This window comes from Hyperolius riggenbachi, chromosome 5 (assembly GCF_040937935.1).
Source record: "Hyperolius riggenbachi isolate aHypRig1 chromosome 5, aHypRig1.pri, whole genome shotgun sequence".
In the NCBI taxonomy this organism is placed as follows: Eukaryota; Metazoa; Chordata; class Amphibia; order Anura; family Hyperoliidae; genus Hyperolius; species Hyperolius riggenbachi.
In genome coordinates this window covers 142275657-142291723 of record NC_090650.1, presented here as the reverse complement: position 1 = coordinate 142291723, position 16067 = coordinate 142275657, and the positions used below count along the sequence as shown (strand labels likewise).

The 16067-nt window shown below is 41.9% G+C and overlaps 1 protein-coding gene across 2 annotated transcripts in view; it reads left to right on the top strand.

Annotated features, from left to right (window-relative positions):
* The window catches only part of CUL1 (cullin 1), a 143820-nt gene extending 137614 nt beyond the window's left edge, over positions 1-6206 (top strand). For both annotated transcript variants that reach the window (XM_068236336.1, XM_068236335.1), the window contains exons 20-22: positions 2417-2522; positions 3426-3539; positions 5616-6206. In XM_068236336.1, the coding sequence (XP_068092437.1) occupies positions 2417-2522; positions 3426-3539; positions 5616-5696 (301 nt within the window). In that variant the 3' untranslated portion in view covers positions 5697-6206. The remainder of the gene's footprint in view (positions 1-2416; positions 2523-3425; positions 3540-5615) is intronic.
* The last annotated feature ends 9861 nt before the right edge of the window (positions 6207-16067 follow it).

Here is a 16067-nt window from a genome sequence, read left to right as displayed (position 1 = left end):
TGGTACTACTCCACAATACCGGAAACAAGCAGAAGATGATATCGTAGATGGCTTGATACCAAAGTTAATCACATATGGATATACTAAAGGTTTCTTAAGTGCATACAAAAATTTGCTACCGGTCTCATCAAGGCGGGTGTACAAAATAATCCTACAGATACGTCTCACCACTTCCAGCAGTGTTTGAGATGCCTTAGTCCTAGGCTATTCATCCAGCTTGAGTAATCTCCTCTAGTTTATCCGTGTTCAGTCCGGGGGTACAGCGCGCAGTGCCGCTCCGGCAGGCAACTGCTCTGTCCCAAGGATTAAGGTGCAACCCACGTGTTAGATCCGGAATTGTAACGCGCAGATGCCGCTACGGCGGTCAGCTACTACGTTCCACGAGTTACTGCACAATCCACCTGGGCAGACGGCTTCCGGCCACTCGTCCTTGGAGCAGTAGCGTCACTTCCTAGTGCGCTCCAGCTCAGTTGCCACATAGACTTCCTTGCGTTCCACCACTATAATACTTCTCCGTATGTCTTAATCTGGTAGGTGACGGGTGGTAAACAGCAGGGAATCACTCTGCAATCATGTGGGGCGCCCCAACAAGGTCACAACTTGCGGCTAGATTGACATGTTTCGACGGCACGGCCGTCTTCCTCAGAATCTAAGGAAGACGGCCGTGCCGTCGAAACATGTCAATCTAGCCGCAAGTTGTGACCTTGTTGGGGCGCCCCACATGATTGCAGAGTGATTCCCTGCTGTTTACCACCCGTCACCTACCAGATTAAGACATACGGAGAAGTATTATAGTGGTGGAACGCAAGGAAGTCTATGTGGCAACTGAGCTGGAGCGCACTAGGAAGTGACGCTACTGCTCCAAGGACGAGTGGCCGGAAGCCGTCTGCCCAGGTGGATTGTGCAGTAACTCGTGGAACGTAGTAGCTGACCGCCGTAGCGGCATCTGCGCGTTACAATTCCGGATCTAACACGTGGGTTGCACCTTAATCCTTGGGACAGAGCAGTTGCCTGCCGGAGCGGCACTGCGCGCTGTACCCCCGGACTGAACACGGATAAACTAGAGGAGATTACTCAAGCTGGATGAATAGCCTAGGACTAAGGCATCGCCAACACTGCTGGAAGTGGTGAGACGTATCTGTAGGATTATTTTGTACACCCGCCTTGATGAGACCGGTAGCAAATTTTTGTATGCACTTAAGAAACCTTTAGTATATCCATATGTGATTAACTTTGGTATCAAGCCATCTACGATATCATCTTCTGCTTGTTTCCGGTATTGTGGAGTAGTACCAGGTGGAGAAGTACACGGTATATTGGAAATCCATATATTCCCTAATAGGGACTTTTTAGTGAAATTGTGCATAGCGTTTTTAGGGTTTTTTTTAGGGATATATTAGTGATCACTAACAAAGAAATTTTTTGTGAAATATTATTAACTAACAATTTTTAAAGGGGAACCAGCATGCTCTCTGAGTGAATGCATGTATGTATGAACGTGTATAAAATTGAGTACAGCACATACTAGTTGAAAAATCCGTTGCAATATATATATTAATTGAAGAGTACCTGTAATCTATACAGTTTTTATATCTGAATAAAATAAATTTTAAATCCAGCGCACCCTCCATTACAACTTATTCAATTTTGTCCTCATCCCGAAATAGTGCCTAGTCTCTGGCTGTATATCTGACACAATCAAGGTTCCAGGAGTTATCGAACATATTTTAACCGAGGTTAAAATCATAGGAAATAAAAGGGTAAAAGATGAGTTGTTTTAGAACTATGCTATAGGGCTTTGCATTATTTATTTGTCCACCTTTATTGCAAATAGGAAGGTTAAATAACTCTGAGCCTTGTGCCGAAGTGCTCATGCATGCGTGCTTTGGGAGTGCGAGCGCATTTGTTCCCTTCAGGGCTATGGATTCAAACTGTGAAACATTACATCGCTTGTGCGTGTGTATGAATTCATTGTAGCAATTTACTGCAAAATATGAATGCGAAATTCCATATAAGCTGTGATGAAGGCTATGGTTTAATTCAGGGAGATAAATACTTGGTTAACAAGAGCTTAAAGGGAATGTCCAAGCAAATTAAAAAAGAGTTTCACTTACCTGGGGCTTCTACCAGCCCCATGCAGCCATACTGTGCCCTCAGAGTCACTCACTGCTGCTCCAGTCCCTCGCTGGCAGCTTGACGACCTCAGAGGTCGGCGGGCCGCATTGCGTACATTTTTACGCATTCCCGCTAGTGCAGGAACATTAACACATACATTTTTACGCATTACTGGTTCAATGCGTAAAAATTTACTTTTTTACTATTTTGCTTGGACGTTCCCTTTAAACATCTTTTTCTATAGAGTGTACCTGGTGTTGTACTAAAATATTTAGATCACTATATTATTTTGTCTTGGCAGCAAAAAGCTTAGAGTTAACATCAACGTCCCCATGAAAACTGAACAGAAACAGGAACAAGAAACGACGCACAAAAATATTGAGGAAGATCGTAAACTACTCATCCAGGTAAGACTGACAGGGTAGAGTTGTCAGAGCTGGTGGGGGGGGGGGGGGGTGTTTTTTTTTTTTGTATTTTTCATTATGGTGGCAGCTACTTTGCAATTGGGAGTGGCCTTTGTCATACAATTAGCTTCTCCGTTGAAGAATATCCTATTGGACACTTCTCAGAAATGCTATCTGGTATGGTGCTTGCCTAATCATGACAGTCATTCAAGATGGCGTGGAATAGAAAGTTGTTGACACAGTGTATCATCTGCGCCTATTTACTTTCATAATGCTTGTTTTGATCCCATCATCTGAAAAAATGAATGTAGCAGGACTTTCCGACAATGGATAAATGGGAACTGGCCCACAAATGTTTGCAGTCTTTTCCCTGGCTATTTTGCTGCAGAGTTTGTGCCGTGCAGGACAGTGTGAACTGGCCCTAAGGGTTTGAACTGATCATGGGTTCTTGCCACCGCAATTCACCTGCACTAAATGACTTTCTTGGTGTTTGAAGTGCTGTAATATTTGTACTTGGAGTGGTTAAAAATCACTAATTAGATGGTGGTTACTCCGCATACATGTAATAAGGGCACCAAACACAACTGCTGGTAGAATATCAGTAAAATTACTGATATTTTACTTTGTAATTATGATAGTAAAAGTTACTTGGGGAGTTCAAACAATTTGCATTGTTTTTATGATTATCAGGAAGCAATATGAGGGAAAATAAAAATCAGACACATTCACATTACAGAACCCCCCAGTTTCTGTGAGACCTGTGATGTGTATTGTGTTGTAGGGGTTGTTTTTAGCTTCCCAAGGGTGCCTCTAATGTCTTCCAGGCAATACGGTTTTCACGTTTTCATGCAGCCCGTATGATTGGAACTGTCATTTTTTTAAGTGATGTATAATTTGTGTTTACAGGCTGCCATTGTAAGAATCATGAAGATGAGAAAGGTATTAAAACACCAGCAACTTCTTGGAGAAGTTTTGACCCAGCTATCCTCAAGGTTCAAACCACGTGTTCCTGTTATCAAGGTTGGTAAATGTTCACACGCTTCATAGTGAAAGACTTTTGCTCTCTAAAGTGTTCATTATTGTTTTGGGTAACAGTCTGACATGTACAGAGATCCCCTCCCAGGCTTATAGGAGTTGTCCATGTTGCATAGTCTTAATATATTTGTCTCGTCTCCCCCTCCATGTTACAGAGCAGTCTAGTCATCCAAACCCTGTGTAGAAAGTGCTGTAACACTGTCACCTGAAAGAATCTGATTACTTTGGGTGACAAAATCCTCTAATTGTAAGCATTCCTCTTTACACAACAACTAACCTTAATCTTTTCTCTAACATGAACCCATTCCTTCCTTTAACATGAACCCCTTCCTAACTTGTAACTCTAACCTCTCCTCATCATAAACCCCATCCTTGCTAGGCACAAGGAGGGTAAGTCTGACCTTCCACTACCCCCCCCCCCCCCATCCCCTAAGCATTTGCCTTGCTAAGATCACCGTTCCACTGAAATTGAATCTCCATTTTTCTTATGCTGGATACACACGGTTCGTTCCCGCACTCGATTCCCGTCGATGCGCCGCTCGATTCCCGTCGATTCGTTTATTTCTGACATGTCCGATTCGCGGTTCGATGGATCGTTAGGACGATTTGCCATACCTTACATGGCAATCGACCTAAAAATAATCGAAATGCGCTTGGAAATGTTCGGGAATAATCGATTTGTCGGGAATCAAGCGGCGCATTCGATGCGGGAACGAACAGTGTGTATTCAGCATTACTGAAAGGAAATGGTAGCCAAGCAGCAGGCAGGTGTATAATTTGGGTGCAGGACTGTTGTTGACTCGTGGTTATCAGCTAGATTATTGCAAAGTGTCAGTTATCAGCTATTGCCCGTTCTCAGATTGTACACCTGATGCTGCCACATCTCCATAGCGCATTGGCTGCAGTGGCAGCAGGGCACAGAAACCACCTGTTCCAGAATGCAGTAGCAGACTTATTTGCCTGTTTATAAAGCACTGGTAGAGTTCTGCTTTTTATTACATCTAGTCACATGAAACTTGGGTGAGCAATAAGAGGGCAATGAAAAGGTTGGAGAACATTCCCCCTCAGACCTGGAACCCACTAGGAGAGCTTTTCTGAGCGCTTTGTGATTTGTGAAACGCTCTCTTGCTAATGTAATGCTATGTGTGTGTGATCCCACTTAAGCAATGTGATTTTATAAAAATCCCCCATAGCATTGCATTAGCAAGAAAGATGAGGGGAGGGATGCTGTGCATGAGCCGCGTACTCAGTAAGTTGCTGTTCTGTTTTCGCTCCTTTATTCTGTGACACAATTTTGATTAACTGACCATGTATATGGTTTATGAGCCAGCCAAGGATATCAGGTTTCACACCAAATGTGTAATTTTCCTGAAAATATCGTGTTAACTGAACTGATCCTCCAAACTTATTTTCTTATATCCTGCAAATAATGCTGTTCCTATTACAATGCTGCTGTTATGATACAGAGCTAATACTGTCCTCTGCTGGCTGGTTGACTGCACTACTCGCTGTCTAGTTCGTTGTATTAAATTTCCTTGAAGTTGCCCTGAACTCTTGCATAGGACACAGGGAAAACAGTGAAATGCACAGTGTGTGTTTTTAGAGAGAAGGGACTGTCTAATTCCCTCTCATTTGTAAGTAATCACAAGTGTAATTTGAGTTCTCAGCTGTGTCAACATGGGAATTCAGTAAACCTCGGAAGACACAGCTAATATGTAAACACAGGATGTTAACCCTTTGTCTGCTTCCATGAAAGCAGGATGTAGACACACTAGATTTATTGCAGGAGTTCTGTAAGCTGTAACAAGAATTTGCTTTATAAGATGAGCAACAGCATAATAATCTTTAAAGAAAGAGGAAGTTCTGGTCTGCTTTAAAGGAAACCCGAGCTGAAGTTATTGTACTCTACAGCCTGTATGTAACCTCGAGTGATAGTTGTCAGTGCGGTACACAAGTAGGGCAATTTGCACAGTTTTCCTAAAGATTACGCGTCATAAATAGAATACATTTATGTTTATTTTGAGGTAAAATGGTTGTTCACTATTGTCTTTTCCTTCTCAGAAATGTATCGACATCCTTATAGAAAAGGAGTATCTGGAGCGTGTGGATGGAGAAAAGGACACCTACAGTTATCTGGCTTGAATAAAAAAAAGAAAAGAAAAAAAGCAGAAATTTTTTTTATACATATTATTTAGAAATTGCCTGATTGGATAAATGTCATTTGTGTGACACGCAGCAGATAGTGAAAGTGACGTGCCAGAAAGATTGGTGACACAGGAACTTCATAGGAGCGGAATTGCTGCCACCTGGTCCAACACTTTTTACCAACACAGAAACAGGACTCCAGCTGCAGCCCCGGGACTGCCACCATTTGAAGCATGTATATATGGATATATGGACACCAGAGCCCTTTAATTTAAGAACCGAGGGGAGCCTGTACCCAGACTGATGTTTGCATGCTACCACCTCCCTCCTTTTAAATCAGTACATTTGCTGTGCAGGCAACAGATGTCAATGAAGCTAGTCCCTAGTTATATTGGCAGCACAATGACCTAGAGTAAGGAATGGACCTAATGTAATCTGCTATGATCCCATTTGTATAGTGTGTTTCATTTTTTTAATGTGTGAAAAATAAAACCGAAAAAATTCAAACATTACTGTACAAATTGTGTTAAGCTGTTGTCACCTGTGAAATGACATTGGAGATCACAATATAAAATATTTTATAGACCGCCTGTGGGTAGTCTACTATATAATGCTGCTTCTTTGGTGCTGTTACCCTTCAGCTTCTGCCGGAAGAGCAGCAGCTCCTACAGATGCTATTAAAAGTAAAAACACCAGCTGTGGTTAAAGGACATCTGAAGCGAGAGGGATATGGAGGCTGCCATAATTATTTCCTGTTCTGCTGATCTTCTGCCTCTAATAGCCTCTTTTAGATATATACCCTGAACAAGCATGCAGCAGATCAGGTGTTACTGACATTGTCAGATCTGACTGGATTAGCCATGTGCTTTTTTTTCTGGTGTTATTCAGGCACTTCTGCAGCCAAACAGATAAGCAGGGCTGCCAGGAAACTGGTATTGTTTAACAGAAAATAAATATGGCAGCCTCAATATTGTTCTCACTTCAGGTTCCCTTTAAAAAAAAAAAAAAAAAAAAAAAAAGCAGGTAAAATCTGACAACCCAACAGGTTTTAGACTAGTCCATCTACTCATGGGGGGATTCTCAGGGTCATTGTTTTCAAAAGCATTTCCTGAACAGCAGTTACTAAGTCTGACAACATAGTAAGATACGAGCCAGCCTGTCTGCACCCTATTTTGTCAGTTAGACTTAGTAACTGCTGTTCAGGAAATGCTTTTGAAAACAAAGAAATCTCTGTAAATCCCCTATAAGGAGATGGACTAGTTTAAAACCTGTTGTTTCTGTCAGATTTTAATTGCTTACCTTTTTCGCTGTAAAATTGAAAAACAGGTAGTGCGTTTATTATTTAGGTATAATATTTTCGCTAGGGGCGTGTTTTTGGGTGCCTGACTCAAACTCCTTTATGGAGCTATCCACATTAGAACATGTATTCAGCTTTCCTAAATCATATCCAGTGGCTGGATAGTGTAATGGTTAAGGGCACTGCCTCTGACACAGGAGACCTGGGTTCATATCTCGGCTCTGCCTGTTCAGTAAGCCAGCACCTATTCAGTAGGAACACTGCTGCTGCCTATAGAGCACGTCCTAGTGGCTGCAGCTCTGAGTCTACCAGGAGAAAAGCGCAATATAAATGTTCTGTCTTTGTTATGCCTGGTAAACGCCATGCAATTTTCCTGTCAGGCCAGCATGTCCAATCTCGCAGGTGCAGTAGAGAAACTTCCATGCTCTCTCAATTTTCTGGTGTCCCAACATTTCACCCCATGGAAAATTGTGTGTGGGGTCTCTTGCTGTAGCTGTGATGTCATACATTGCATCAGAGAGCATGATGGGTGGGCAGGGTGACCCTGGGAGCTAATATGGACACTGCAGGGAGAAACTAGAATTTCTTGCTGTAAGTTGTCTCTTCACAACTGTATTGAGCTGACAGCACATAAGTGTACATTCACTTTACAAATGAATATCTTCTTGTTACTCAAGCTGTTTTTGTCATTTAAATTATTTTCTTGTTTAAATATTCTTTGCACTTGCAACTTGGCAACAGTTTGGTGTAGAGCATGTCTTTCAAATATCACCTTCTTAGTGGAGTCATTGGTTGTACAGAGCAAAGTTAAAGCTAGCCGTACACTATACAAATTTTTTGCCGAATTAGAAATGAAGCAAAAGTTGTGTTTTCCATTGGCACTGCGATCGATCCCACAGGCAACATTATGTGACCGGCAATAGTGGTTCTTTGTGACATTGATCTCAGTGCTGATTGGCAGCATGGTTATATAGTGTATGATATTGTGTAGCGTGTATCTTAAGATCAGCTTTAAGGCCTGTTGACACTCAGATCGCAAAACACAATCAACTAGCGTTTGCAATTTTGTGATGCAAATTTTAGGAGACTGCACTCTGATTCTTGTTCAAGAGAACAAGAATCTCATTGCAATCACTGCCAAACTGCTGCATGCGCTGCTGTGAGAATGATCTAACAGCACTTTGCTAATCGCCAGCATTCCAACGCTCCTCAAAAGTGCCAGAGTGTAATCCAGCCCTTAGTGTTGGATCAATTATACTAGCATGTTTGGGGGGGAGAGAAGAATAAGTACAGTTACTACCCGAAGCACAACTGTTGGGACTAAGCCAGGCGTGACATCTGACATTTGTAGTTGAACCTCACAGATGTATTACTAATCTTTGTTTTGGTGACAATTTGTCAGGGCTATGGAGTCGGGGCAATTTTTGGGTGCCTGGAGTCGAAGTCAGGAAAAAATGCACGGACTTAGACTCCTAATGAATTTAAACTGTGATTAAAATAGAAAATATGATAAAATGTTCAATTTCTCAGAAAATAGTCATTATAAATTATATATACAGTAATAGATGTGCTGCTTCAATAAAGCAGTCCCCGTATTTTTATATAATATATATGTTATGGCCAGAACCCGAAGTTTGGCCACTCTGCGTTCTGGACGGCCACTTCGGGTTCTGGCCGGCCAATGTGCAAAGTGGCCGCGGCCACTCAAAAGTGAGTTCATTTAATGAAATTAAGCCGGCGGCAATGTAACAAATGAAGCCGCCGGCTTCAGCTTTCTCTCCTCCCCCTGCCTCTCTCCTATATAGAACACCGGGCAGGACACATGCGTGTCCCCGAGAGTCGTTCGTCGCGCCAGGGCAGCAGATCGGGGAGGCTGCTGACATTGCTTCTGCCAGCACCCGCTCTGCAGGAACGAACAGCAGGATTCCCTGCTGCGACAAACGACTCTGGGGAGACACGCATGTCCCCGCCGGCTGCCCAGTATTGTATAGAAGAGAGGCAGGGGGAGGAGAGAGAGCTGAAGCCGGCGGGGACATCTGTTACATTGCCGCCGGCTTCATCTCATTAAATGAACTCGCTTTTGAAGTTTGTTGCAGCGAGACGGCCAGAACATACATTAATCTTACTGGAATCAATTGATTTCTAACATTGGCCGCACCGCCGTGGCTACTTCGTACATTGACCGGCCAGAACCCGAAGTGGCCGGCCAGAACGCAAAGTGGCCAAACTTCGGGTTCTGGCCGTAACATATATATATATATATATATATATATATATATATATATATATATATATATATATATATATATATATATATATATATATATATATATATATATATATATATATATATATATTATTTTCATCTAAATAACATCTATGCTGTAAGAATAAAGCCTGATGTGTAGCTGTGTCACTAATAGAGATGGTCAATGAGATGTAAATAATTCTGCATTGATGCTGATTTATGCAAATATACGCACTCTCTTTGCTCATGAAATCAAATAATTTGATATGTCGTTAAAGTTTGGTTTGGTGACTACGAACTAAAGGGTACCTGTGACAGATGAAAAGAAAAGTTTTATACATACCTGGGGCTTCCTCCAGCCCTTCAGGCTAATCAGTCCCTTGCGGTCCTCATCCACCACCTGGAACTTCTGCTATAAGTCCTGGTAATTCAGCCAGTCAGCGCAGTCCGGCCGCATGCCGCTTCCACAGCCAGGAGCGTTCTGCACCTGCGCAATAGTGCTGTGCAGTTGTACGCTTCCAGTGGCGGAATGTGTACATGCGACTACGCCCGACTGGCTCAAGTACCTGGACCCATAGCAGAAGATCCAGGTGGCGGAGGAGGACAGTGAGGGACTGATTAGCCTGAAGGGGGCTGGTTTACTTTGTTACATAGTAATACTATATACAGTGATGTGAAAAAGTGATGTGCCCCTTTCCTGTTTTCTTATTCTTTTGCATGTTTGTCACACTTAAATGTTTCTGCTCATTAAAAACCGTTAACTATTAGTCAAAGATAACATAATTGAACACAAAATGCAGTTTTAAATGATTGTTTTTATTATTTAGTGAGGGGGAAAAAACCCTCCAAATCTACATGGCCCTGTGTGAAAAAGTGATTGCCCCCCTTGTTAAAAAATAACTTAACTGTGGTTTATCACACCTGAGTTCAATTTCTGTAGTCACGCCCAGGCCTGACTACTGCCACACCTGTTTTAATCAAGAAATCACTTAAATAGGAGCTATCTGACACAGAGAAGTAGACCAAAAGCACCTCAAAAGCTAGACATCATGCCAAGATCCAAAGAAATTCAGGAACAAATGAGAACAAAAGTAATTGAGATCGATCAGTCTGGTAAAGGTTATAAAGCCATTTCTAAAGCTTTGGGACTCCAGCGAACCACAGTGAGAGTCATTATCCACAAATGGCAAAAACATGGAACAGTGATGAACCTTCCCAGGAGTGGCCGGCCGACCAAAATTACCCCAAGAGCGCAGAGAAAACTCATCCGAGAGGCCACAAAAGACCCCAGGACAACATCTAAAGAACTGCAGGCCTCACTTGCCTCAATTAACCACTTCACCACTGAGGGGTTTTACTCCTTCAGAATCCGAGCAATTTTCTCCTTTCAGCGCTCCTTACATTCATTCGCCTATAACTTTATCATTACTTATCACAATAAAATGAACTATATCTTGTTTTTTTCACCACCAATTAGGCTTTCTTTAGGTGGGACACTATGCCAAGAATTATTTTATTCTAAATGTGTTTTAGGCCCTGTTCACACTGCACGCGTTTCCAGTCGCGTTTTGGAAACGCGTGCAGGTGGCCGACACGCACGACATCAGACATTGCATAGAGTGCAATGTCTGATGTTCACACTGCATGCGTTCCGGACCTGTGCGGTCCAAGAACGCATGCTGCACGCATTGTTTGTAAAAACGCGTGGCTGTCCCATTCACTTTCAGTGAATGGGATCAGCCACGCAACGCACAGAGACGCACATGACGTGCGTTCCTGTGCGTTGTGTTCTGAACGGAACGCGCCTGCGTTCTGTGATGTGAACGGGGCCTTAATGGGAAAATAGGAAAACATTTGGGGAAAAAAAAACATTTTTCAGTTTTCCGCCATTAGTTTTTAAATAATGCATGCTACTATAATTAAAATCCATGTAACTTATATGCCCATTTGTCCCAGTTATTAAATTGTTTAACCACTTTACCACCGGCGGTACGAATTTCTCCGTCCCTTTTTCCCCCCTAAAAAACCAGGGACGGAGAAATCCGTACCTTCCGCGCTACCGCCGCTGTCCGCGCTCCCGATGCTCGTGTGCGCACCCGCCGCTCGTGCACGCCACCGCCCGCTCGCCCGGAGATCAATGAACAGGAAAATCCATTCCCGTTCGTTGATCTAGCCCCCGCAATGATCTGCTTCTTTCAGAAACAGCGAGATCATTGTGAGTCTCCCAGCCTCCTACTGCTTCCTGTAAGCGTCCTTCCAGACGCTTACAGGTCGCATGTAAACAAACACTCTGTGGCCATCTTGTGGCCAAATAGTAAACTACACCCTAAAAGCATTTTACATATACAAACATTACATTTACACAATAAATTAATTCATTACCTCCCACACTCCCCAATTTTTTTTTTTTTTTGTAATTAAAAAAAATACAATAAAAAAAAAACATAAATAGTTACCTTAGGGACTGAACTTTTTAAATATTTATGTCAAGAGGGTATAACACTGTTACTTTATAAACTGCGGGCTTGTAATTAGGGATGGATGCAAAACTGAAAAAAATGCACCTTTATTTCCAAATAAAATATTGTTGCCAAACATTGTGATAGGGACATAATTTAAATGGTTTTATAACCGGGACAAATGGGTTAATACATTTCATGGGTTTTAATTACAGTAGCATGCTTTATTTAAAAACTATAATGGCCGAAAACTGAAAAATAATTTTTTCCCACATTTTTTCCTATTTCCCCATTAAAACACATTTAGAATAAAATAATTCTTGGCATAATGTCCCACCTAAAGAAAGCCTAATTGGTGGCGAAAAAACAAGATATAGTTCATTTCATTGGGATAAGTAATAATAAAGTTATAGACGAATGAATGTAAGGAGCGCTGAAAGGTGAAAATTGCTCTGGTGGTCAGGGGGTAAAACCCCTCAGTGGTGAAGTGGTTAAATTCTGTCCCTACCACAATATTTGGCGCCAATATTTTTTTTTGCAAATAAAGGTGCATTTTTTTTCAGTTTTGCGTCTATCCCTAATTACAAGCCCATAATTTATAAAGTAACAGTGTTATACCCTCTTGATATAAATATTTAAAGATTTCAGTCCCTAAGGTAACTATTTAATTTTTTTTTATTGTAATTTTTTTTTTTTTTATTACAAAAAAAAAAATTGTAACAATTGGGGAGAGTGGGAGTTAATGAGTTAAAATGAATAGTGAAAATAATGTATGTGAAAAATGTTTTTGGGTGTAGTATTACTTTTTGGCCACAAGATAGCCACATTTTTTTTTCAGGCGTCCTACAAGCGTCGGAAGGAAGCTTGCAGGAAGGGAGGCTGGGAAACTGAGTTTTTTCACAATGGTCGCGCTGCTTCTCATAGCATGCCGATCATTGCGGGGGCAGAGATCAACGAACGGGAATGGATTTTCCCGTTCATTGATCTCCGAGCGGGCGGCGGCGTGCACGATCGCGGGAGTGCGAGCACGTGGGAGCGCGGACAGCGGCGGGTGGTGCGTATATCTACGCTCCGGGAAGAGAACTGAAGTCCAAAGGAGCGTAGATATCCAAGGCACAAACCACTTTTAAGCAAAAAGAACATTAAGGCTCATCTCAATTTTGCTAAAAAACATCTCAATGATTGCCAATTTGAGAAAATACCTTGTGGACAGACGAGACAAAAGTTGAACTTTTTGGAAGGTGCGTGTCCCGTTACATCTGGCGTAGAAGTAACACAGCATTTCAGCAAAAGAACATCATACCAACAGTAAAATATGGTGGTGGTAGTGTGATGGTCTGGGGTTGTTTTGCTGCTTCAGGACCTGGAAGGCTTGCTGTGATAGATGGAACTATGAATTCTACTGTCTACCAAAAAATCCTGAAGGAGAATGTCCGGCCATCTGTTCGTCAACTCAAGCTGAAGCAATCTTGGGTGCTGGAGCAGGACAATGACCCAAAACACACCAGCAAATCCACCTCTGAATGGCTGAAGAAAAACAAAATAAAGACTTTAGAGTGGCCTAGTCAAAGTCCTGACCTGAATCCTATTGAGATGTTGTGTTATGACCTTAAAAAGGCGGTTCATGCTAGAAAACCCTCAAAGCTGAATTACAACAATTCTGCAAGGATGAGTGGGCCAAAATTCCTCCAGAGCGCTGTAAAAGACTCGTTGCAAGTTATCGCAAACGCTTGATTGCAGTTACTGCTGCCAAGGGTGGCCCAACCAGTTAGTAGGTTCAGGGGGCAATTTCTTTTTCACACAGGGCGAGGTAGGGTTTTGTTTTTTTTCTCACTAAATAATAAAAACCATCATTTAAAACTGCATTTTGTGTTCAATTATGTTATCTTTGACTAATAGTTAACGGTTTTTGATGAGCAGAAACATTTAAGTGTGACAAACATGCAAAAGAATAAGAAATCAGGAAGGGGGCAAATAGTTTTTCACATCACTGTATATACACTATACTATACATATGCACTCCCCACAGAGCTGCAGGTAATCCACTGAGAATGTTATGCTTATTGTCTATCACCCATAAGAATAGTCTAATTCTCCTGCAGAGTACCTGCACATCACTCTTAAGGCGCATACACACGCCATACTTCCGCAAACAAGTCCGCCAGACCCTCACTCTGGGCGGACGTTCTACCAACAGCAGCGCATGTTTACGTGGTGTCGGCAGACTGATAAGGCTGTTTCTGATCGTATGGCGTGTGTACGCACCTTTACATGTACCCACAGTCACTTGCCCAGGGCCTGATAGATGTTCTTTATTCATGTCTTCTACAAGTACTCTTACCAAGGACTAGTTTTAGTCTATGACTAAAAGTATTAGAGGCAGAAGATCAGCCGGCTAGCCAGGTAACTGGTATTGTTGAAAAGGGAAATATGGCAGCCTCCATATCCCTCTCACTTCAGTTGTATTTAAAAATTCCTAAGCGTTGACAGTTGAGATGCATTTCATGTTACATGCTTTCAATCAACAAAATTGTAATACGCAAATTAGGAGACAGTCGAGGAGTCAGTGGAATGCTAACCTGAGGAGTCGGTGGATTTTTGTACCAACTCCACAGCCCTGCAACTTTTCCTGTGGGGTATTTTGTATTAAAGAATGCTATGAAGTGTAATTTAGAAAATCTTTTCTTGGTTAAAAAAAAATTACAAATATTGTATAATCCTATTTCCTCTCGCTAGCACTGCTCTAGAATAGATAGACTTATCTCACCTGTGAGTTTGGAGAGAGCAGATTATTTGCATTACATGGACAAACCTGTGTTGAAAGTTTAATAATAGTAATGCCAGATAAAGAACTTGTGTGGGGGAGCATAACTTGTGAACACATCTGGAATTTTCTTTCAACTTTCTATTATGTCTGGCATAAGCAGCGAAGGTAAAATTAATTGCAATCTCTAATCTTGCTGGGGTAAAGTGGACCCAAACTCTTGCACAGGACAGAAGGAAAACAGAGAGAAATGCATCCTGTATTTAGAGAATTTAATCAGTCTAATGCCCCCTCCTCTGTGTCTAATCACAAGTTGTAATTTGATAACTCAGCTGTATCAGCTGACTGCCACAGCAGAGAAGTTAATTTGAAAGTACAGGATGTTAACCACTTCCCAACTGAGGGGTTTTACCCCCTGACCACCAGAGCAATTTTCACCTTTCAGCGCTCCTTCCATTCATTCGTCTATAATTTTATCATTACTTATCGCAATGAAATGAACTATATCTTGTTTTTTTCGCCACCAATTAGGCTTTCTTTAGGTGGGACATTATGCCAAGAATAATTTTATTCTAAATGTGTTTTAATGGGAAAATAGGAAAAAATGTGGTAAAAAATTTATTATTTTTCAGTTTTCGGCCTTTATAGTTTTTAAATAATGCATGCTACTGTAATTAAAACCCATTAAATGTATATGCCTATTTATCCCGGTTATAAAACCGTTTAAATTATGTCCCTATCACAATGTTTGCCGCCAATATTTTAGTTGGAAATAAAGGTGCATTTTTTTCAGTTTTGCGTCCATCCCTAATTACAAGCCCATAGTTTATAAAGTAACAGTGTTATACCCTCTTAACATAAATATTTAAAAAGTTCAGTCCCTAAGGTAACTATTTATGTATTTTTTTTAAATTGTAAATTTTTTATTTCTTTTTTAATTACAAAAAAAAAAATAATTGGGGAGTGTGGGAGGTAAGGAGTTAATTTTTTGTGTAAAACAAGTTTATGTGTGTGTAAAAAATGGTTAGGGTGTAGTTTTACTATTTGGCCACAAGATGGCAACATTACCAATTTGTTTCATGCGACCTTCCGGACGCTTGCAGGAAGTAGAAAGAGGATGGGACTTTGTTATTTTTTCACAATGATCGCGCTGCTCAGCCGGATTTTCCCATTCGTTGATCTCTGGGCGAGCGGGCGGCGGCATGTTTACTAGCGGGAGCGCGGACAGCGGCGGGAGTGCGCAGAGTACGGATTTCTCCGTCCCTGGGGGTGAAAGGATGGAAAAAGGGGCGGAGAAATCCGTACGCGCGGGGGTAAAGTGGTTAATACCAGGGCTGCTCAAATCCAGATCCGGGAGACCTCCGGATAGTTCTATCCAGATAGCTCCCAGTTACGTGTGCAATTGACACCCCCCCCCCCCCCCCCCCCAATCTTACCTGTCTGTCGTCTTCGGTCCGTCCCTCGGCGTCTCCCATGATGCGGTCCAAGCGGCGGTCATGTGAAGGAGGAAGTGTTTGTAATCATGTGACACGCCTCGTGGGAGGCGCCGAGGGACGGACAAAGAAGACGTCAGATGCACTGCCGATTTATTGCAGGATTT